Raw genomic sequence first — 20330 nt, forward strand, 5'->3', positions numbered from 1 at the left:
ACCACGTCGGGCATATGATATAAATAAGATGTACATAAAATTGCTGAAATTAACCCTTATTTTATTTTACACAATATTTACTGACAATTCACTAAAACTTATTGAAAATGTGCATTATCAATTGACAAAGCTGGCAGAAATTAATGGAACTACTAAAGGGGAAACAAACACTTGTGTTAATAGGCACACCACTTATAACTTTAAAATGGCCAAATATCTGCTGATATATCGGGCTGTCAGTAGTGTAGTGACCTTTAACAAAACCCAAAACAACACAATACAAAAACAGACTTACTAGTAGTCATCTCGACACTGCTAAGGAAGAAAGAATCCCAGCTTTTCAGTGTCTATGAAACTATACATTCACTAGACTGTGAGGTTGACTGCCATGTTAAGGCAGACAGTATAATGTGCAAGCTTTAGAAACTTCATCCAGCTGCTGCTCAGGCCAGAATTGACTTTGGCAAACACTCTGAAACCTCAAGATCCTCAACTTATGTCCTTTTTTGCCATCCAAGGCAAACAGGGCCATGTCAGAAAACCCCAAACCAAGAGTATACAGTATCACAGGGGCCTGCAGGCACTTACACCAGCGACTCCTGCAACTTAAATGAGCCAAGAAATAACATTTGAGGCGAATTAAGTATTTTGCATGACCACAATGCTACAAAAATGTTGTGAAAAACGGTATAACTACTTTTACAGCAACGTGACAACAGTAGTGCCTCGCTTCCAAGCTAAAAACAATGTAAATAATGCAGACACCCAAAAACACTGGAATATTAAGGCAAACATTTAGACACTTTTCGATTTAAAACGTACTACCTGTGCAGCTATTACTATTCTTTTACTGCATGTCTAATAAAATAAACCGTATTAATCTTATCAAGACCATTGTTTACATCTGGATAGGCCTTATCCAACGATCTCAATTCGGCTTCTACAGTTTTGTCAAAACTGTTTGTTGAGAAAATATCTTATATCGGTTTCTAAAGCCTATTTATTTATTTATTTATTTTTGTAAAACAAGTTTAACTTTATCCATTTTGTGGGTGGCCAAAATTACGAATCGCAGTATGACTAAAGTCTAGCTCATGAATATTGATTACGGAATGCTGTAGTTGCTTGGTAAAATAAACGTCATGTTGCCTGATTAATATTCATAATATTATACATTGCCTTTTTGGGCCCAAAGTTCATATTAAAGGGGTAGTTCACCCAAAAATGAAAATTCTCTCATCATTTACTTACCCTCATACTATCTCAGATGTATGGCTTTTCTTCTATTGAACGCAAACGAAGATTTTTAGAAAAGAATATCTCAGAAACAGATCCATATTTAATATTATTATATATACATGTTTTTTTTTTTTTTACTATAAATCTCCATTTTCACTTTCAAAATGTGAAAGAATGTGAAAGTGGAGATTTAGAGTAAAAAAGGACTTAAATATTGATGATATAGATATAGATTAAACCACTGGAGTCTTATAGATTACTTTTATGTTATTTTTGGAGCTTCCATGGTCTGGTCACCATTCACTTGCATTGTATGGAGATATTCTTCTAAAAATCTTAATTTTCGTTCAACAGAAGAAAGAAAGTCATACACATCTGGGATGGCATCCCTTTAAGACACATATTGTCAAATATATATATATATATATTATGTAAAAATAACATACTTTTACATCTGTGTTTGTGAGTTATTGGTGATAAAAATGTGCCAAGAATCCTAAATGCAATTAAACATTGAGCGGTATCTCCTATAATAGATTTAAAATATATATTTATGTGTAAACGATAAACTACAACACAAATGTATAAATATAATAAATATTTTAAGTGTACATGTTTCAATAGCTTCTTTCTACCACGAGAGGGCGTCCGCGGAGAAAATGCACTGATGACGTGTCAGGAAACATGGCAGCAACTATGATGGAGCACATCAACAACAGCAATGGTCTTTCTCGTCTAAAACATACAGACAGCAGTACATCTGAATCTCCCTCGGAGGAGGGAAACCTCACAGACGATGTGGTTGCACTTGTACAGAAAGAGATAGGTCCTGATCTTAAGTCGTTAAAGAAGGTTGCAGGGCTTTTGGAGAAACTGACATTAGAGAATAAGCAACTGGAGGAGCAGGTAAATGCAGACAAAGACTCTGCATTAACTCATTCATAGATTTGTTGTGAATCGTGCCGTTTCCATATCTTATTTGAGTACAAATGTTGTTTAAATTATTGTTAGATATGCAGAGTTTAGGATGCATAAATGCAATTCAGTACGCATGCATGCATTCAAGCAACCTTGAAAACCACTTTTGATTGGCATTTGTGTTTGCATGCAGGTCCTGACTGTGTCCTCTTCGGTGCCATTGCGTGTGTCTTCTGCCCTGTCCGCAGCAGAGGAGTCTCGGGTGAAGCTGGAGTCTTTACTGGAGAAGGAGAGGCTTCTGTCCAACACTCTACAGCAGCATCTGCAGGGCGCACAGGTCTGGGCAGACAGCATTGGACAGGTCCTAGGTCAGCTTGACACTTTAGAGAGGCATATGAAGTACCTGCAATGCCTGGTCCGTATCGAGGAACTCAGGTAAGGAGCTGACCTGAAGCGTATGACTTGCTAATATTTGTATTGGCAAGAATAGAGAAAGCAGTGAAAAGAGAGCACCTAGGAGACCCTTTACTATATGGTCTTCTTTTGTGTTTAAATAGTGACAGCATTCAGCAGTTCCTGATGACCAACAGCATGTGGGATGCAGTTGGAGCCATAGATAGTATGGCCTCTCTGGACATGGGTTTGCGGGAGTCAGGCTGTAGCCACCTACAGGGTTTCCTCAGAGAAACACTATGCTTTTGGCACAAGATTCTTAAAGACAAACTGACCAGGTATTAGACTTGCAGAGTGCTGAGCTGAGTTGTACTATTTAAAAGAATAGTCATTTAACTTTGCACTACATTTCTGGCACTTTTTCAGTGATTTTGAGGAAGTCCTGACGCAGTTCCACTGGCCGTTCATCTCGCCCCCAACGCAATTGCTCTCTCCGCCAGCCAATGCTCAGGAGCTCAACAGCCAGCTGGAGCTGCTGGTCTCTCAGCTTCTTTCTCTCCAGACCTCGTATCCTTCAGGTTCTGGCATCAAACCCACTTAAAAAAGTTTTTTTAGGGTTGATTCTCATTACTGTAATACAGTCAATTTTACAGTACTGCAGTACAGTTTTGCAATGATTTTTTTATTTATTCAAATCAATAAATTTTCATGCATGTGACTATTCTGCATTAGAATAATGGGAATTGAGGAGGTACTGTGAGCTTAATTGTACTGAAAATACTGACTACGTTTACATGGACACTAGAAAGCGGCTTATTGTGAGAAAGAAGTTTATTGCAAGAAAGTGGCATTCACGTTTTCATGCACTGTATAAGTGGTGTACTCGTATACATGCAGCTCGGTCAGTAAGCAGCTTTCTCCACAGCAACGTAATTTCCCCGCGACGCTTGTGTAAATAACAAACATGGTACCCGAGGAAGACTTCGCTATTTTGTTCTCTGTTGCTTCGCTTTATTTCCAGATATTCCAGAGTTGTTGCTGTGTTTGTTTCCTTAACGTTCGATCGCAACCTGCAGCGGAACTGTGCCGGAATAGTGGGGCTTCCCTCTTATGTAAAACTTTGGGATTCCCCCGGTGTACGAGCGCATATACGATTATACGTGAACGTGAGGGAGAGTAGTCGACATTTTACATAGGTGTGTATAAATGGGTACAGTTTGTAATGTGCTTTTCCCACTGTACTCCCAGAAATATTGAATTCTTTCCACTGTGTTGACTTGTTGTTGGGCTCCATCCTATGGTGTTTGTTATCCATTCTGTTCACACACGTGCTCTCCTCATAAACCTGCAAGAACGTGGCTTATGAGTTTACATGACTACAAAAGCCACATTCTCCGAGAGAAACCTGGGTGTGTTAAACCGTTTTTATCTTAATCCAAAAAGTAGTGTAAGGAAATCTGCGTTCTTGTTTACATGACGTTTCAAAACACCGCTTTCTGCAAAAACCCTGGAATTGCATCTAAACCTGATTAGTGTCACAAAGCAATAAAATTTGATAAATGTGACCTGGAGACGTCCTTCGTGAGATTCACCCGATTAGATTGTTCTGTGGTCGCATTTACTTTTACAAAATATATTTTTATTCAAGAGTGAGACAAACAAAACCAGATACTATTGAACCTGAAGGAATAGCAAAAAGAACACACTGGAATAAAAGAGTTTGAGCCCAGTTTCTCTTGTAAATTCCTTGTCACGGCAGGTTTTGTATAGATTTGTGAACGGCGGCACAACAACTGTTTCTTTAAAGTCGCAAATGGTCATTCTCCTTGACAGCTATTTCAGTGATGACCTTATATCAGAGAAGAAGGAAACACCATCTCGTCCTGGACTGTCTCAAACTCCTCTCTCACTGCCCATTCAGATCATGCTGCTTCCCCTTAGTAAGAGGTTCAGGTATCACTTCACCGGAAACCGTCAGACCAACAATTTAAGCAAGGTCAGAGAGTACACATTTACACACATTCAGTATCTCACCTGTACTTAATGCTGTTGTTCTGCCTCAGACATGCCACCTTTTGTTCAATCAAGAGACAAATGAAAACAAAAACACATAAGATATGCATGCGTGGATGAGCAAGCTTTAAGACTGATAAATTAATTTTAGAAATAAAAAAATGGATGGGGCCTGGGTAGCTCAGCGAGTAAAGACGCTGACTTCCACCCCTGGAGTCACGAGTTCGAATCCAGGGCGTGCTGAGTGACTCCAGCCAGGTCTCCTAAGTAACCAAATTGGCTGGTTGCTAGGGAGGGTAGAGTCACATGGGGTAACCTCCTCGTGGTCGCTATAGTGTGGTTCGCTCTCGGTGGGGCGTGTGGTGAGTTGTGCATGAATTCTGCGGAGAATAGGGTGAAGCCTCCACATGCGCTATGTCTCCGCGGTAACGCACTCAACAAGCCACGTGATAAGATGTGTGGGTTGTCGGTCTCAGACGCGGAGGCAACTGAGATTCGTCCTCCGCCACCCGGATTGAGGCGAGTCACTACACCACCACCAGGACCTAGAGCACACTGAGAATTGGGTGTTCCAAATTGGGGAGAAAAAGGGGAGAAAATAAAAGAACAAAAAAATGGATAATGTATAGTCTGGCAGTCATTATCACCAAAAAATCCTGGTGTGAAGCTTGGAGTTCATTTTGCAAGAATGACCAGAAAACTGTACATCATCCCATATATTACATGGTTACTTGCCAAATAAAAAATAATTGGACAAGAAGGAAATGTAGGAAAATGTTGTGATTGACCACATCAGAATCAAGTATTCCAGAGAGGCGTGTAAGATGTGTGATTGATTTCAGTCTTGTCTCCTTTTGTCACCGTTACAGCCAGAGTGGTATCTGACCCAGGTCCTCATATGGATGGGTAACAGCTCCAACTTTATGGATGAAAAGATTCAACCGATTTTGGATCGTGCTGGAGCCAAGGTTAATGCAAGGGTATGACTGTTCACTATTAATTTGGCTACCAGTGCAATCTAAGCCATCTGCAGGCCTCACTAAAGTTCTTATTTGTCCTCTAGGTGGAGTTGTGTAGAGGGCTTCTTACTCTGGCGCAGGAAAAGCTCGTGAATGATGCTCCTCGATTGCTCTACGATGATACTCTCTTCTGCCATCTAGTAGACGAGGTGCTACAGTTTGAAAAAGAGCTCCGCACCACCCACAGTTACCCACGCTCTTACCCTGGCGTCCTGCAGATACTCTTGGAGGAGACTGTGCTTCAGAAGTGGCTCAGTGTGGAGAGAAAGAGTAAGTCTACAAAATGATGAGTTTGGGATGAAATGCTAGCTTACTAATTACTGAATACTGTGCAGTATACACTGTTTATACTGCCTACTGTTTTTTGTTTTTTTAATAGTAAATGAAATAGTAGGCATTATTCAGTGATACACGTTTTAAGCAGTAGTATGCTATGTTGTTGTCACAATCTCATCACATCGCATTTAAATGTTGTCCAGTTATCTTGGAAAGAAAAACCGTTATTATGCATTATTAATTCAGTTTTGTGTAAAATGTCTTAACTTTTTGCAGTCCAATCAATTAATGAGAGATAGTATATGCTGCAAAAGTAGTAAGAGTAGTATAGTAGTATGCTGCCATTAACACAAGTTTCTCTTTTGATAATGAATTAAATTTGGGTATGTTGTCATCTAGTGGCTGTGGAAAAAGTGGATGCTATGCTGTCTGCAGAGGGTGCGTGGAGCTCTCAGTACAAAGACATCACTGACATGGACGAGCTTAAAGCGCCAGACTGCGCAGAAACTTTTATGACGCTTCTGCTAGTTATCACAGGTATCAAGAAAAATCCATGTTCTGTTTAACTTTTCTTAAAATTAGACATTAGACATAAGTATAGCCTTTGTTGCCATTGGTGTCACACTCGCTGTTATCCTTCTCTTAGAACGGTACCGTTCTCTGCCATGTCCACGGGCCCAGCTCAGTTTCCTTGCTCTGCAAAAAGAATTGGTGGATGATTTCCGTATCCGCCTCACACAGGTGATGAAAGAAGAGTCCAGACATCCGTTGAGCCCCCGTTACTGTGCCATCCTCAACGCTGCCAACTACATCTCCACTGTTCTCAGTGACTGGGGCGATAATGTTGTACGTATTTTTGAGTCTAACTGAGGCTAACCCAAGTTCAATTGCAATTCTAAGGGCTGTTCAGACAGAACACGTTCTTGTGTTTAAAAAGTTTGTTCATTTAACTTGACATGGTGTCTTCAAAATGAGGCGCTGAAAAACAATGAGACGCAGCGGAGAGACTTATCTCACTAAATTCGGTTACAGTAGGTCAAAAGTTCTTCAGCTGAAATCAGTCTGTGCGTACTGAAATTCAAACCACTGCCCCCAGTGGCCGAAGCTGGAAATGTTGTTGAACGTATGGGAATGTGTGAGCTGCAGTTTCTGGTTGAAATGTCAACAGAGTGGTGCCAAAAGTGAGTTGTATTTTTTGTTATAAATGATGAAATACAATCAACAGGAATGCATATTTTATTAACACTAAAGGCCTGGGTATACTTCGCTTTTTTTGCGATCGGATCGTGCCCGGTCGACCGTGTTATCTTTCAAAGTATACTCTTTTGACCACGAGCGGTCAGACAAACGAAGTATACTTTGGGCTTAACCCCTAACCCAAACTTAAAGGTCAGTGGAGTAAAAATGTAATTTTAGAGTGAAAATGCTACCTTTGATTCACATGAAACTGATTGTTTATGTGAACACTATTACTTCCTTGTTTCCGTGGGACCAGAACCTGTGACTTGGAGGTTGCTCACGCAATGTGCCATCAGTAGCACTAGAGGGAAAGGTGATCACTGTTAAATTGATGCAAACATTTCTGATGCAGGATGCCGCTTGTCAGTAATTCAGTAGAATGGGGTTGATTTCAGGTACACAAACTTTTGGAAGCAACATGTCAATTTCCTGGGTGAACATGTTGGATGCAGAACAGCACTGAAAGATGTCCATCTAATGAATGTTTACATAGAAAAATAGAAGCACAGACAGTTACAAAAACATGTTTTGTGTGATCAGCCCCTTATAAGACTTTAGATAAATATCTTTTTTCTTTTTTTTTTTAAACATTAATTGTAATCAGAAATTCATAAGTGCACAATTTCACTTTCCTTCCTTCTCTCGGTCAGTTTTTCTTGCAGTTGCAGCAGGCAGCAGTGGCAGTAGGTGAGGAGATTCTAGGTCCTCTGGGGGCCACAGAGACTGGGAGACTGGCCTCTTTAGAAGGATCTTTGTTTGAGGCCCTATTGGCCCTGCTGGAGAGGTTGCGAGGGGACATGCTGGGACGATTGCTGGATGCAGTCATGAGAGACGTTAAGGAAAAAGCACAGCCATATTGCAAGGACAGGTATGCCTTTTGAATATGCTTCTTGTCAGTGTGTAGTTTTAACTTTAGGCCCTAAGCCTCTTAGTTCTGAATTCCCATCAGGCTAAATGCAAGCAATAACACATTCTTCAGTGTCTAGAACCTGTCAGAAGTAGATTAGTTAGGATGATCTTTGGAGAAAAGGAGGGATGTTTCTGTACCAGGTTTAAAAGTCTGAGTCTGAAGTGAATGTGGTCTGTTTCAGGTGGATCTCCCTGCCATCACAGTGTGATCAAGCCACCATGTCTTTATCCAGCTCTGCTTGTGCTATGATGCTCTGCCTGCGGGATCACCTGCTCCAGCTGCAGCAGCTGTTGTGTCTTCCTCTTTTTCAGATGTTTTGGCAGGGTCTGGCCGAGAGACTCGACTGCTTCATCTATGAAGACGTCAGTCTCTTGTTTCATTATCATGAAACCATAACTCACTGCAAACTAAAATGTCGATATATTTTCAGAATTACTTTGAAAAGCTTTGAAAAGAGTCCTACTATTCCCATATGATAATTTACTGGTATTTTAGTCAGGATTATCCATGCATACAGTAGTTCACCTACAAGTTTAATCAGAATTAGTGTGTTGTTTTTCTGTTATTGGCTCTCACCCACGCAGTTGATTTTGTATAACCATTTCAATGAGGGCGGAGCTGCACAACTTCAATTTGATATGACCAGAAACCTCTTCCCTCTGTTTGGACATTACTGCAAGAGACCTGAAAACTTTTTCAAACAGTAAGTGTGTTCAGTGAGTGCTAGTAAATGAAAGACCCAATTCTGTTCTAATTTTCATTGTTTTTGTGCGTTTCTCTCAGTATAAAGGAGGCCTGCATCATCCTGACTCTTAAAGTTGGCCCAGCGCTGTTACTGTGTGACGTGTTAAAGCAGGATGAGGATGAAGCTCTGAACCATCAGCAACCCAGTCCTGAGTCAGCGCTCAACGAGCTGGGAGTCTACAAGCTGGCCCCTAGTGATGTGCTGATCCTTCTTAACCTCCGCTCAGCATGGCTTAACCAATAATCGGCACAGTCCCACATTCCCCAGCTCCCAATGAAGCACAAAGGATGCTTTATCAGACACTACAAGACCTCCTATGCTCAAGATATTAACTAAAATAATATCCTAAACCGGCTGATTTACAGTATTTAAGGTGAACAGAATAGTCCGAAGAGTGAGTATGCTGGTATCTGTTGAAATTGCTGTTTTAAGTTATCTGGATCGGTATATTCAGCAGGAAAAAATAAATTCATCAATGTTTTATTGATTTACTCTTTATTTGTTGCTAATTAAAACAAAATGTATTTTATAGCATACTGTCAAAACCTCAGTGTTTATTTGGTTAAGATTTATGTATTGAATGTTTATGTCATGGAGCTTAAGGGGATAAGTGCAGTTGTTAGGTTTTACGGGTCTCGTAAATCCAGTGCAGATGCAGGGTTGTGGGTTTTTAATTCAGAAGATATAGGAGCCAGGTGATGAAGGCTGTGTCTTGCAGTGTGCCCCCTGTTGCACGATTAAAGCAGCGTTCCAGGTCACAAAGGGTCTGCATGCTTAGGTCAAAGGGCAACTGCATGGGCACAAGATAATGTGAATTATAAGAGAAATAATTATAAAACACAAGTCACATGCCATTCTCATGAAATTCTTGGTCACAAAACAGTATCAACTATGCATCAAAAGAGCTGCTTCAATTTGCTCATTTTCCCCAATGATCTCATAAGTGGTTACAGTATAAAGTGATAGTGCCAGCCTGGTATGAATGAGTCTAATGCTTTACCTCTGTGATGGGTGTTGTGTTTAAATCAGGCTTCAGTAAATTCCTGATCTCAGTGCAGACACGTTTGGTCTTCTCCAAAAACATCTGCTAAATGACACCATTGCAGATCACAAGAAGGTAAATACAGTTTGCTTAACATTAAAGGTTTGGGTGGGGGAACATTACAGTGATTCAGTGCTCAGACAGACCTGTTGTTGAGGGGTGGAATTTTTCTTTCTGTTCTGCTGATCTTTCAGTGGGCTGAAGGAGGAGGCTGAGCTGGTGGAGGATGAAACAGGGCCATCAACCTCCACACATGTTGAGCTCAGCTGGGCATGAACAGCATTCAGCCTGCCAGTGAAGCCATTAGATAAACCCAAATGGAATTAGCTGCCACTGACATTGACAGTTAATTAAATTATTTTTGAAATGGACAAACTCACTTAGCACTTTATTAGGAAGACCTGTACACCTACTTATCCATGTGATTATCTAATCAGACAATTGTGCGGCAGCAGTGCAATGCCAGGCTTAAAATATCATGCAGATATGGGTCAGGAGCTTCAGTTAATATTCACATCAACAATCAGAATGGAGAAAAAATGTGATCTCAGTGATTTGGACCGTGGCATGATTGTTGGTGCCAGATGGGCTGGTTTGAGTATTTCTGTGACTGCTGATCTCCTGGCATTTTCACGCGCAAGAGTCTATAGAGTTTACTCAGAATGGTGCCAAAAACAAAAAACATCCAGTGAGCGGCAGTTCTTTGGACAGAAACACGTTGTTGATGAGAGAGGTCAACGGAGAATGGCCAGACTGGTTCGAGCTGACAGAAAGGCTACGGTAACTCTGATAACCACTCTGTACAATTGTAGTGAGCAGAATAGCATCTCAGAATGCACAACACGTCGAACATTGAAGCAGATGGGCTACAACAGCAGAAGATCACACTGGGCACTTTATTAGGACCATAGTATTCCTAATAAAGTGCTCAGTGAGTGTAAATAAGAATTAAGATATAAGGTTTTAAATAGCTGATAGCATAAAACCTACCTGTCCAAACAGATTGCTCTCTGTCCAGCTTGTAGGGCAGCCACTGCCTCTGCACTAGAGCTCAATGCTGATAGAGGAGCATTGTTCACAGCAAAGACAAGCACAATCTGAAGATATCAAACACAACTCCGCTCAGGCACTAGAACTACACTGGCAAATCATACAAACAAACCATGTCCAAACATTCTCCAAAATATCTCATGTAGTCTTTATACTGATGTTTATGAATGTAATTTCAAATAAAGAGAATGGTTTTAGATTGCAATGCTTAATTAGCAACGAAAAGCAGAAATAGAAGAAGATCTGACTACCTTGTTGTCTACTAAGGTGGGTCTATACCACTGAATGCACAGTTCCTGGATGTCAGTGCTGGCCCAGGGGTAGAGATCTGACACAGGCTCGCTGTCCTGGCATAAAGATGCCTGCACAGAAGAGAAAAACATCATTGATAAAAACAAAAAAACAAAAAACTTTTTTTCTGTCTTGTCATTTATTTAATGGTAATAAATAAAGTGTACTGTATGTATGTTTATGCACCAGTACGTGCTGAGGCTCCAGTATCAGAGCAGTAGGGGGATCAGGAATGGCCCACTGCTCTCTGTAAGATGGCAGATGACAGCTGAAGAAGGTGTGCAACTGTGAGAGTCTGAGAGCAAGGTTGGGATCACCAGCCACTGACAGCAGCCCATCAACACCCTGCACTGCTCCTGAATAATAAAGCAAGTTACACCATATTTATAGTCAATTAGATCATATAACATTAACAAACAGTTACAAACAATATCATTACTTTAAAAGATTACCTATGATTGAATTATTGATTCAATTATGTTCTATTATTGACACAGGGAGTCCTAGTTTAATAGGGTAGGCTTGTGCTGTACCTGGCTGTGAGGAGACATGTAGCAGGTTGACTAAGTGCATATAGTAACGAGACATATGAGTCCAGGTCAGCTGAGAGCATTTCCTGCCATTCAACTCAGTATCCATTAATGTTTCAGGAATGGGGATACAATTTCCAGGGTTTTCCAGCCCCCCTGCCATTCAAAACAAACACACAATTCATTACATTACGTTTAGCAGATGCTTTTATCCAAAGCTACTTACAAATAAGACTCATTGAAAGCAATTTATCATACAAAGTTTAACAAAATCTGCAGTATAGGACTGCCACTGCCAAGTTCCCACAGTGGCTGGAGTAGTAAAGATGAATTTTTTTTTTTTTTGTACATTAAATGCATGGTAAGTACAATTAGTGTGGGTTGGTTAAGTGCTCGTGGAACAGATGTGTTTTCAGCTGGTTCTTGAATGTTGAGAAGGTAACAGCAGATTGTGTGGAGGTTGGAATTTCATTCCATCACAGAGGAGCAGAGAAAGTAAACGATCGTGAAATAGACTTTGAGCCTGTTTGTGATGGGACCACCAGGCGTCACTCGTTCATAGACCGCAGAGAGCGAGTTGGAGCATAGACCTGAAGAAGTGAATTGAAGTAAGAGGGTGCGGTTCCATTGAAATTAAGAGTGGGGTGACATGAGCCCTTTTTGGCTGAGTGAAGACCAGATGTGCTGCTGCATTCTGGACCAACTGCAGTGGCTTAATTGTGTTAGCTGGAAGGCCAGTCAACAGAGCATTGCAGTAGTCCAGTCTTGAAATGACCAGAGCTTGGAAAGTGAGGTTGTGGTCAACAGATGGGTTGGCTGGGATCACGAAGAGTTCTGTCTTGGCAAGGTTGTGCTAAAGGTGTCATTCCTTCATCCAGGCCAGAATGTCCGAGAGGCAGGCAGAGATACGAGCTGAGACAGTAGGGTCATTAGGCTGGAACGACAGGTAGAGCTGCATATCATCTGCGTAGCAGTGGTAGGAAAAGCCATGTGCCTCAGTGACTGGACCCAGTGATGTTGTGTACATCGAGAGGAGGACAATTCATCTTATAAAACTTTACATAATACACTATGTATCATGCAAAACTAAGGACTGAATCTTTATAATTTAAATTACAAAACACAGTGTAAAGCTGCCTCTACATTAGCTGATTTTTCCAATGATATTCAGGTATTAGCTTCATTAACATAATCACCGGCCAGGCAGAGGGAGACAGAGCACCCATTACCACCTCTCAGCGGGAGGTGTTAATCACTTGACTGTCAGGACTTCCTGCTGAGTTAATGGCTTCAAGCACTTAAGAAACACATATGTTTTGTTTGAAAAAAATCATTATGTCACTGAGAAGAACTGACAAGATGACAAGCTGATCTGAACTTTTTTTTTTATCACACTCAGCTGCATATCATCACAAACGCTGATTAAAATCCATAGTGATTCTGTCATTCTGCAGAAATAATGCAAAAGTAACTAATGATGGATAAAAAATAACCTTGACGGACATTTTACAGTTTTGGTGCATTTTAAAATATAACCTTGTGAAAGCCAACCAAACCATTAAGAAAATGCAGCATTGTAAATATGTTAGCCCCTGATTCGGAACAATCAAGCAAGCTACAGGTCTGAAAACGCCCCAAATCACTCTATTGCAAGTTCAATTTTCCTTATGTTGTTATTTTGTCAGAGAGAAATAGTTGTTGTGTGTGTCACCCCTCCACCATTTTGAATCGGCAAGTGTGTCATACCTCTGACTGAAGAGAGCGAGATCTCGGTAAAACAGTCTGCATGTATGACACCCTCGGCCAAAACTAGTTGTTTTGAGTCTGCTAGTGTAGAGCCAGCTTTAGATGAGTGTGGACATATCAAGTCAAAACATTTTTAACAACTAAGATAAAAAACTTAAGTAGACATTAAATGGTGACTGGTTAAAGGTTACCACAGGGGTGAAAGAGATCATTCAATGCAAAGTCAGGCAGGGCTTTAATTGAGGAAGGAGGCAAGTGGCCTTCAGTGACTTCAGAGAATCCATGCAAATGGACACATTTGCCAATAGCCTCTGACGTCTACAAAACAAAAGGATAAATTAGTTATATCAAACACATTCCGGAAAGATGTGTGTATAAATGTCTTTGTGTGCCTCACCTTTAAAGCTCCCCTCAAACAAACCCAGAAGAGCAGTAGGTAGGTATCTCCAACTGTTTCCTGAAAAGATGACACACATAAATTTACATCAACATTTCAGAAGCACAATACCAGATGTGCTGTTCTCACACTCTTGCCACATTTCAGAGCACCTTGCTGGTTTTGTCAGGTTTTGGTGAGGAGGGAGATGTCAGATGTGCAGGGGGCGGGTCACTCTGCTCCCACTGTTGCAAGTAGATCAATGCCATTTTCAAGTAGCATCTATGTATAAGCCTGAAATACACACAGACACAAATATATGTGAGTCCTTTTGGAACATAATTAGTGGAAAGCGTTAGTAAAGCATATTATAAATTAAAGTCTTCTGGCTTACAGCAGGTTGTGACTATGAGTGTGGTTAAATAAAATGCACTCCAATAGGGCCTCTATGACTTTCTGGGGATCTGATTTTTGCATGGAAATGAGACGTATTCCTACTTTTCCTGCAAACACACATGTTCAACAATTCAAAATTAGTACTGGTTCAGATATAAGCAGGCAGATAGAAGATAACTCCCAACTGGTCACCTGTGCAGTAGAGGATATCAGCCTCTAGCTGGAGGTCTCTTTTGGCAGAAGCCTGAGAGATACTGAAAGCAGACTGCAGAACATCTTGAGCAGATACCAAGGGCCTCCAGGGCTCCTCACCGCCATCTAAGGAACTCGACAGAGCCTGCAGAGCCAAAGACTGACCTGGAAAAGACATGATCTGTAAATAATATGTGATGGTGTTTTGATGGTACAATTTTGTCAATTAACCGTAACTGTTTTTATAAACAAAAAGTATTGCATTGAACAAAAGTTAATCGTCTCCTTCATACCCATGCGCATGGTTGTCTTGGCCAGTAAGGGAAGCTGTGGAAGATAAATATTCTTCAGGCCTTCAGATAGTAGCTGCACCTCACCACCTTTTTTCAAACATATAGACTCCCCAAGGGCACAGAGCTGAGAACAGAGAAAACAATTCAACCCTTACAAAATATATTCAAAAAAACTACCAATTCACTACGATTGTTCTGATATGTTTAATATGATCTGGGACCTAAACATCTTTACCAACTATCCTAACATATTTTTTGGTAGGGGCATTGTATAACAACTGTTTACATAGAATATGTAAAAAGAGACACCTGTTGCTGCAGAAGTTTCTGTGTGAGCAGGTGGAGGGTCTGGCTTCCTGTTCCTCTAAGCTCACTAAGCAGCAGTGCAGCCTCTGCTAAAGCCATTTGAGAGCGCAGAGGGAGAACATTGCGCCCAGACAACAGGCTTACAATCTCCTAAACAGACACAAATAATAGTCCAACACTAGCATTCAAACCCAGTTCAAATAATACTAAATAACAATCATGTCATAACTAGAACATAGCTGACCTGTAGCATGGAGGTACTGTCCTCTCTGGGTCTGCCACGGTATGTGTTAAGTTGGACACCCTGTAGGAGCAACTGGGCTTTAGTGTCTGGATCTCCCCAGGCCTCAGCCTCTGCCAGACCCTCCTTTAGCAACCTGAGTGCCTCTACACTGCTGTCTGCACCTGTAAAAACACATGCTAACTGTCAGTAAACACCAAAAACAGCTAAATATAGTCAACAGTAATTCTATTACTTTGTAGGGCTGGGTATTGATACAGAATTCCCGATTCAATTCCGATTCACAAGCTCTTGATTCGATTCCGATCTCAATTCGATTCGATGTTGATTCATATGGGTACATTTCTGTTACAATCTCCATTTTGCTTACATGTTAAATAAATTCTCTCTTGGCTAATGCTCTTAATTATAAAGAAGCCTTCTTGACAAACCTTGTAGGTATACATTCAAAATATTAATTTTACAAATTATATTTTGTCATTAGTTTTTCATCAAATTGGTCACATTTTAGCTTTTGAATTTTTTTTAAGTTCAGTTTATTTCACCCATTAATGTCTTGAAATTGCATATATTATGTTGCATATATAATTTTGCTAAATTTGTATTGTTTACTTGCATAATTTTGTACTATTTACAAGTAACACATGCTTAATCAGTACTGTCCCTTTGAGACTAGCGGCATCAGCCAGTGAGCGCATATAATGAGAGAAAATGTGTGTAATTTCTTTAGCACATCCATGTGGTATTAGAATTAAATGTTTCTATTTTTGTTGTTTTTAATCAACAACTGATTGTAAAAACAGAAAAAGTACTAAAAGAGACATTATTCAATGACATATGGATCCATGGATCTCGTCTTTGGTCACACAGAACGAGTTAAACTTTTACTCTGAAAACTCAGTGAAAGGACCTCTGTGCAAACAACTTCTTCTCCACTGTACTACTCAATCACTGGTGAATAAAATCTGAACATTTACTAGCCAGTGACTAATCATTGACATTTTTAGTCGCATAGCATGAGATTTAGTTGTGAATGCTAATGATTTACTTGCATAATAGAGGGTTGCCACATAGAGTGAAAGATCGATCTTGGAATCGATATCATATCGTTCAAACGAAGATCGCGATGCATCGGAAAGTCAATATTTTTACCCAGCCTTATAACTTTGTGCTTTTTAGAGCAGCTGAGCTGACCAGAGTAAATGGCGGTTCCAGGGATGTGGCCTACGAGGGAGCAAACCACAGCCAGCCTACAGCGTAGCCAGAAGATAGGATCCAAGCGTTCTCTGGCTTCCACCTCTGCTGGAACATCTCCAGTCTGGAGACTGACAACAGACTTTGCCACCTGAGAGCTGATCTGCAGAGAAAAAGACAGGGAGATCTTTTTATACAGGTTTTACATTTTAAAATGTCTTTAGGTTTTACTTTTTTTTAAATTAAAGCAAATCTCTCCCTAATGGGAAAACAGAGGTTTAAGCAGTGGACTAATGTACAGAATGTAAATTGGGGTAGTACCTGGTGAGTTTTGGCTCTGGATCGTCTAAGGACAGAGGAGGGTGGTCTGGGAGGAGGCAGTGGACGGAAATCACTTTGAAAGACAGGAGAGCTCTGGAGCAGACTCATAGCAGACACTGCCAGATCTGCACTACAATAGGGATAAGAAGTTATTTTCTGCTGTGTACATTGGACAGACATATATACTGCATATGCATCCCCAGCCACCCACAGAGGTAATTTTGTATACTACCTGGCAGCCACTCTGCCCTGTTGCATGTTGATATTGGACATCAACAGTCTGATCTCCACAGCCGCCTCTAGCTCTTCAGGATTATTGCACAGCTGCTGTGGGGCAAAGAGTTCAGGACTAACCAGAGCATGTGCCTCCTTGAGGAGCTTGGCCTGAAGGGGCAACAGAGAGACTTTACATTTGCAATGCCATTAATGTTCTTGACACTTGCTTTCATCTTCATATTTGTTATATTCAGAATTCATATTTGTGATAGTTGGTTAAAGGAATATTCCAGGTTCAATACAAGTTAGGGTCAAGTTTATTAACGTTTTTATGGTTGTTTTGAAGTTTACTGCATTGCTTCATCGTGTAAACAAAGTTGGATTTAACTTTACACAGAAAAGGTTAGTAAGCAATTTAATCACACTAAAATCATGTGAACATGCATACTGTTTGCGCCTTGCATCTATTATTTAAAGAAAAGGGATAAGTCTAAATTAATTTTTGTGGTAATCAACATTATGGCACAAATGCTGTCGATTGAGCTTAACTTGTATTGAACCGGAATATTCCTTTAAGAAATCAACAGTTAAGAGAGTCATAAATGCATCTAAAACTGCTGTACAGAATAACACTGCACCCAGATTACAGTCCTATTTCTGAAACTGTGGTCAGTTTAACTAGTAGATATGTTTGTTATAACATCTAACAGCTTTAAAATGAAAGAAGTTATTTGTAAGCACAGGCATAAAGTGGTGGTTCTGTAAACTGGACCACCTTGACTCTTGCTAATGTGAGTTTATCCTTCTCTGCATTTAGCTGGAGACCCTTGGGTTTCTTGCTCTTGCTGGGTGCAGTGCAGTGAGACTCCTCAGTGGTGGGGGCATCAGACACACAGGGAGTGCTAGAACATCTCTTCAGAGTAGAGCTTTTCTCCTCAGTCTCAGATACCTCTGTGGGTTCTCACAAACATAAAGATGATTAATATGTGTTATCATTCCTAACTGTCCAAATCTAACTAGTAAGAAGAAAATACCTGGTGTCAGTGGCTCAGGCAAGTCATGTATTGTGCTACATATAGTCAATATGAGGTGAACTCTGGCCATCAGAAGCTGTCTGGTCAATCTTGAGCCATAAAGACTCATAATATCTCCTTTTGGACTCCTATTGACCACATCCTCAAGAACCTTAAGAACGCAGAGTGTAAGCTTAATGAAAACAGTATTTTGCTAATTCTTTACAGCTGTGAGAACATGCAGACTTACCTGAAGGTTGGAAGGATCCAGCAGAGGCTTCCCTTGAATAAATTTTTTCCTTGTCTGTGAGATATAATGTCCATTTTAAAATGACAACAAACACACAAAAACACTTGGATTATAATGTAACAGTAAATACACTATATAAAGTGCTGAAATGCTTAAGGAAATAAATACCCTTTAAAAAGTTCAAAACTTATACTTAAAGGGATAGTTCACCCAAAAATAAAAATTCTGTAATCATTTACTCACCATCATGTTTCTCCAAACCCATATGACTTTCTTTCTTCTGTGGAACACAAAATGAGATGTTAGGTAGAATGTTCCGTCTCAGTCACCATTTATTTTTATTGCATCTTAAATAATGATAGCGAAGGGTGACTGAGCCAAACATTATGCCTAACATTTCCTTTTATGTTCCACAGAAGTCCATGATTACAGAATGTTTTATTTTTGGGTGAACTATCCCTTTAAGGTCTGTTCCTTTATTAAATTAATGCACCTGAAAAGCTGACATTAAATCTGTATAGCAGATAATTGCATATATTGTTTTGAATGTCTGGGTGTGTTGTAAATTGTATATTGTACATGCTGCTCCACCCAAGAAGGCTTCTCTGCTTTGTGGTAGCAGACATGAGGCAGGGGAATTTCCTTGCCAAATGTGAGACTGTTGAGCTCTTTAACCGCCTGAGTTATGGCCCCCAACTCTGTCAAGACCTTTACCTATACACACATACAGTACATACACAAATAAAAGAATGAATAACACACACACTTTCACCTCAACACAGCTTTAACAAACATACCATAAAATTCTACCAGGAAGAGAAAGTAAACTTGCATAAGCACAAATTTACCAACAGATATAAAGACAAAAAGCAAAACACAACAATGCCTATCAAACCTTCAGTATTCTGCATGTGACAGTGAGGTGTGTATCACGACAAACAGTTCTGGCAATATACAGGTAGAGAGCTAGCATTGGAAGAGCCTGAAAAAACAACAAAAACAAAAAAAAACAGAAGAAATATTTAAGTATTTTTAAAGTAGATGAAACACGAGCAAACATTATCTGTGCTAGCTTTACATAACTACTGGTTCTTTCAAGTTACCATTAGAGGAACATACATATTTTAGAATACAGTATGAAAGGTGTTCAATTTTAAGAAGGCACGGACACCAATTATAAAACTGATGCACAAATGTGCCATATTTATATGGTTAGTAAGTGTGGGTCTAGTTAATACCTTGAGAACGTGCCCTGATGTATACAGCCACTGGCAGAGAAAAGACAAACTGGCAACGGTTGTGCCCAGATTTCCTCGATCTGGCTCAGAGAAGAGGTCGACACCTGGGATCAACTCTGTCTCCACAGTATATGTGGCATACGCCAAGTCCGTCATCGGATGGGGCATAGAGGCCATCAGTAGGCACTGCAGAGAACACAACCTTATTAAACTCTTGATGTTTATGTTTAAAGAGTGCTGCCTCTGTCATAATTTCATTATTGTCTGAGTTACAAAACGGAGGACCTTTTTCCTTGTTTTACTGTTTTGAGCATAAATCTAACCAAATTTAGTGAGGTTAATACTTAAAACAATAAAAAGAAAAAAAAATGTCACTGTGGTTAGAAAAATAACTTTATTCAAGATGCATATTCTCTGAAAACTAGACTTATCTTATACCATTTTGCTTCTCAAGTAAAAGTATCTTGTTTGAAAATATTTAGATATTTTTACTGGGAAAAAGAAAAAATACTGATTAAAAAATTATTTTTGCAGTGTGAATTCTGACCTTGAAGAGTGTGGTAGAGAGTAGACAGCATTTTGTGCGCTGGTTGATGTTGGAAATCAAGATGTGCCTGTCAGTAAAGGATAAATCATAGTGACATCATACTGACTGGCTGACGCTGTAATGGATCTCTGTCACAAAGAACTATTTGGTTTGAACTCACTGTGCGATCTTGGCAGAAAGCAAAGCTCCCTGGAGACAGCCCCATATCCCAGCATTCCGCAGGGTTTCCTGAGAGGAGAAGCCGCCCCATGAGTCACCATCCCAAGACTCCAGAACTCCAGAGCTCTGCAGAGCACAGTCCAGAGCCTTACTCCAGAAAGAGTGTGCAGCCCTGGA

General features: G+C 40.2%; 2 protein-coding genes across 2 annotated transcripts in view; one reads left to right on the plus strand and one right to left on the minus strand.

The window, feature by feature from the left end:
• Positions 1-1909: 1909 nt before the first annotated feature.
• On the plus strand, positions 1910-9211 carry rint1 (RAD50 interactor 1). Its single transcript, XM_051688352.1, has 13 exons — positions 1910-2145; positions 2351-2592; positions 2715-2888; positions 2977-3117; positions 4393-4546; positions 5433-5543; positions 5627-5852; positions 6258-6395; positions 6505-6704; positions 7748-7965; positions 8189-8369; positions 8592-8710; positions 8791-9211. Exons 1-13 carry the CDS (start codon positions 1924-1926, stop codon positions 8993-8995), a joined length of 2331 nt encoding a protein of 776 aa, XP_051544312.1. The 5' UTR covers positions 1910-1923; the 3' UTR covers positions 8996-9211.
• A 198-nt stretch (positions 9212-9409) lies between these two features.
• Positions 9410-20330, minus strand: part of cfap54 (cilia and flagella associated protein 54) — a 36614-nt gene continuing 25693 nt past the window's right edge. The window contains exons 44-69 of the mRNA XM_051688354.1: positions 20155-20325; positions 19995-20061; positions 19448-19633; positions 19105-19191; positions 18801-18923; positions 18210-18263; positions 17981-18131; positions 17722-17897; positions 16963-17114; positions 16731-16860; positions 16410-16572; positions 15219-15379; positions 14978-15124; positions 14669-14792; positions 14376-14540; positions 14182-14290; positions 13961-14081; positions 13809-13868; positions 13603-13729; positions 11669-11821; positions 11322-11491; positions 11096-11206; positions 10785-10891; positions 9941-10082; positions 9753-9836; positions 9410-9542 (exon numbers count right to left, since the gene is read on the minus strand). Of these exons, the coding sequence (XP_051544314.1) occupies positions 9423-9542; positions 9753-9836; positions 9941-10082; positions 10785-10891; positions 11096-11206; positions 11322-11491; positions 11669-11821; positions 13603-13729; positions 13809-13868; positions 13961-14081; positions 14182-14290; positions 14376-14540; positions 14669-14792; positions 14978-15124; positions 15219-15379; positions 16410-16572; positions 16731-16860; positions 16963-17114; positions 17722-17897; positions 17981-18131; positions 18210-18263; positions 18801-18923; positions 19105-19191; positions 19448-19633; positions 19995-20061; positions 20155-20325 (3361 nt within the window). The 3' untranslated portion in view covers positions 9410-9422. The remainder of the gene's footprint in view (positions 9543-9752; positions 9837-9940; positions 10083-10784; positions 10892-11095; positions 11207-11321; positions 11492-11668; positions 11822-13602; positions 13730-13808; positions 13869-13960; positions 14082-14181; positions 14291-14375; positions 14541-14668; positions 14793-14977; positions 15125-15218; positions 15380-16409; positions 16573-16730; positions 16861-16962; positions 17115-17721; positions 17898-17980; positions 18132-18209; positions 18264-18800; positions 18924-19104; positions 19192-19447; positions 19634-19994; positions 20062-20154; positions 20326-20330) is intronic.

This window comes from Myxocyprinus asiaticus, chromosome 45 (genome assembly GCF_019703515.2).
Source record: "Myxocyprinus asiaticus isolate MX2 ecotype Aquarium Trade chromosome 45, UBuf_Myxa_2, whole genome shotgun sequence".
Taxonomy (NCBI): domain Eukaryota; kingdom Metazoa; phylum Chordata; class Actinopteri; order Cypriniformes; family Catostomidae; genus Myxocyprinus; species Myxocyprinus asiaticus.